Source organism: Eimeria mitis, genomic scaffold (assembly GCF_000499745.2).
Source record: "Eimeria mitis Houghton genomic scaffold, Emh_scaff2063, whole genome shotgun sequence".
Taxonomy (NCBI): Eukaryota; Apicomplexa; class Conoidasida; order Eucoccidiorida; family Eimeriidae; genus Eimeria; species Eimeria mitis.
Window position 1 is genome coordinate 4,116 of NW_013570387.1, and position 1,117 is coordinate 5,232.

Sequence of the window (1,117 nt, forward strand, 5' to 3'; positions counted from 1 at the left end):
TTTACCAGTCTATACACTACCCATGCAGCCATCTGACTCCATACATATTCAGGCTCCCCTGTCTGACGGGGGGGCCCCTCTGGGGGCCCTCTCCGGGGGCCCCTCTGGGGACTTCTCTGCGGGGGGCCCCCCTGGGGGCCCCTCTCTAGGGGGCCCCGCTGGGGGCCCCCCTGGGGGCCCTTCCCTGGGAGGCCCCTCTGGGGGCCCCTGTGGGGGCCCCTCTCTAGGGGCCCCATTAGGGGGCCCCTCTGGGGGCCCCCCTGTGGGGGCCCCCTCTCGAATACCTCCGCGTGTGTTACTGTGTGGTGGGGTTGCTCTTGTGTCTCCTACTTTTCGTCGGGGCCCCCTTTTGCTTTCTTTGTCTGGTTCTTGTTATGCGGCAATAAGAAGCCTGAGGGGGGGGAGGGTCTTCTTGGGCCTAGAAGAAAACATAAGGAGACTCCTCACCTCAGCTGCTGCTCTCAGCAGGGGCCCCCCATATCACCTGGGGGGCCCCCCCCATTGGCTCAACGGGGGCCCCCAAGAAACAGGGAAATACCTACATAGGGGGGCCCCCAACCAGCCTGGGGGCCCCCACGATGCGGAAAGCGATAGTGCAGCTACTGGGGGGCCCTCAAGGGGGGGCCCCCCAGGGGGGGCCCCCTCGGAGGGGGGCCCCTCAGGGGGGCCCTCGGGGGGCCCCTCAGGGGGCCCCTCGGGGGGCCCCTCGGGGGGCCCCCCTGGTGTATGTGGTGAGGTGATGAGTCAATTTAGAGAGAAAGTATGCGGAGAGCTTCGGCAGCTGGTGCGGCTGTTTCGTTTGTTTGCTGCTGCTCCAGCAGCAGCTCAGCCAGCAGCAGCAGCAGCAACAGCAAAAACACCAGCAGCAGCAGCAGCAGCAGCAGCAGCAGCAGCAGAAGATGCAGCAGTGCTGCCTGAGGGTATGGAGCTCGCCATAACAATTGTGTTGACCCCCACGAGGCTGCCGCAGCTGCTGGGGGCCCTGCAGCTTCCATCTCTTCCTTTGGGGGCCCTTGAGGCCCCAGCAGCAGCAGCAGCAGCAGCAGCAGCAGCAGGAGAAGAGGCAGATGCAGCAGCAGGAGGTGCAGCAGCAGCAGCAGCAGCAGCAGCAGCAGCA

At 65.7% G+C, this 1,117-nt stretch overlaps 1 protein-coding gene across 1 annotated transcript in view; it reads left to right on the forward strand.

Annotated features, from left to right (window-relative positions):
• Positions 1–22: 22 nt before the first annotated feature.
• The window catches only part of EMH_0048100 (uncharacterized protein), a gene marked incomplete at both ends in the record, with an annotated part of 1,239 nt that continues 144 nt past the window's right edge, over positions 23–1,117 (forward strand). The window contains one exon of the mRNA XM_013496365.1: positions 23–1,115. Within this exon, the coding sequence (XP_013351819.1) occupies positions 23–1,115 (1,093 nt within the window). The remainder of the gene's footprint in view (positions 1,116–1,117) is intronic.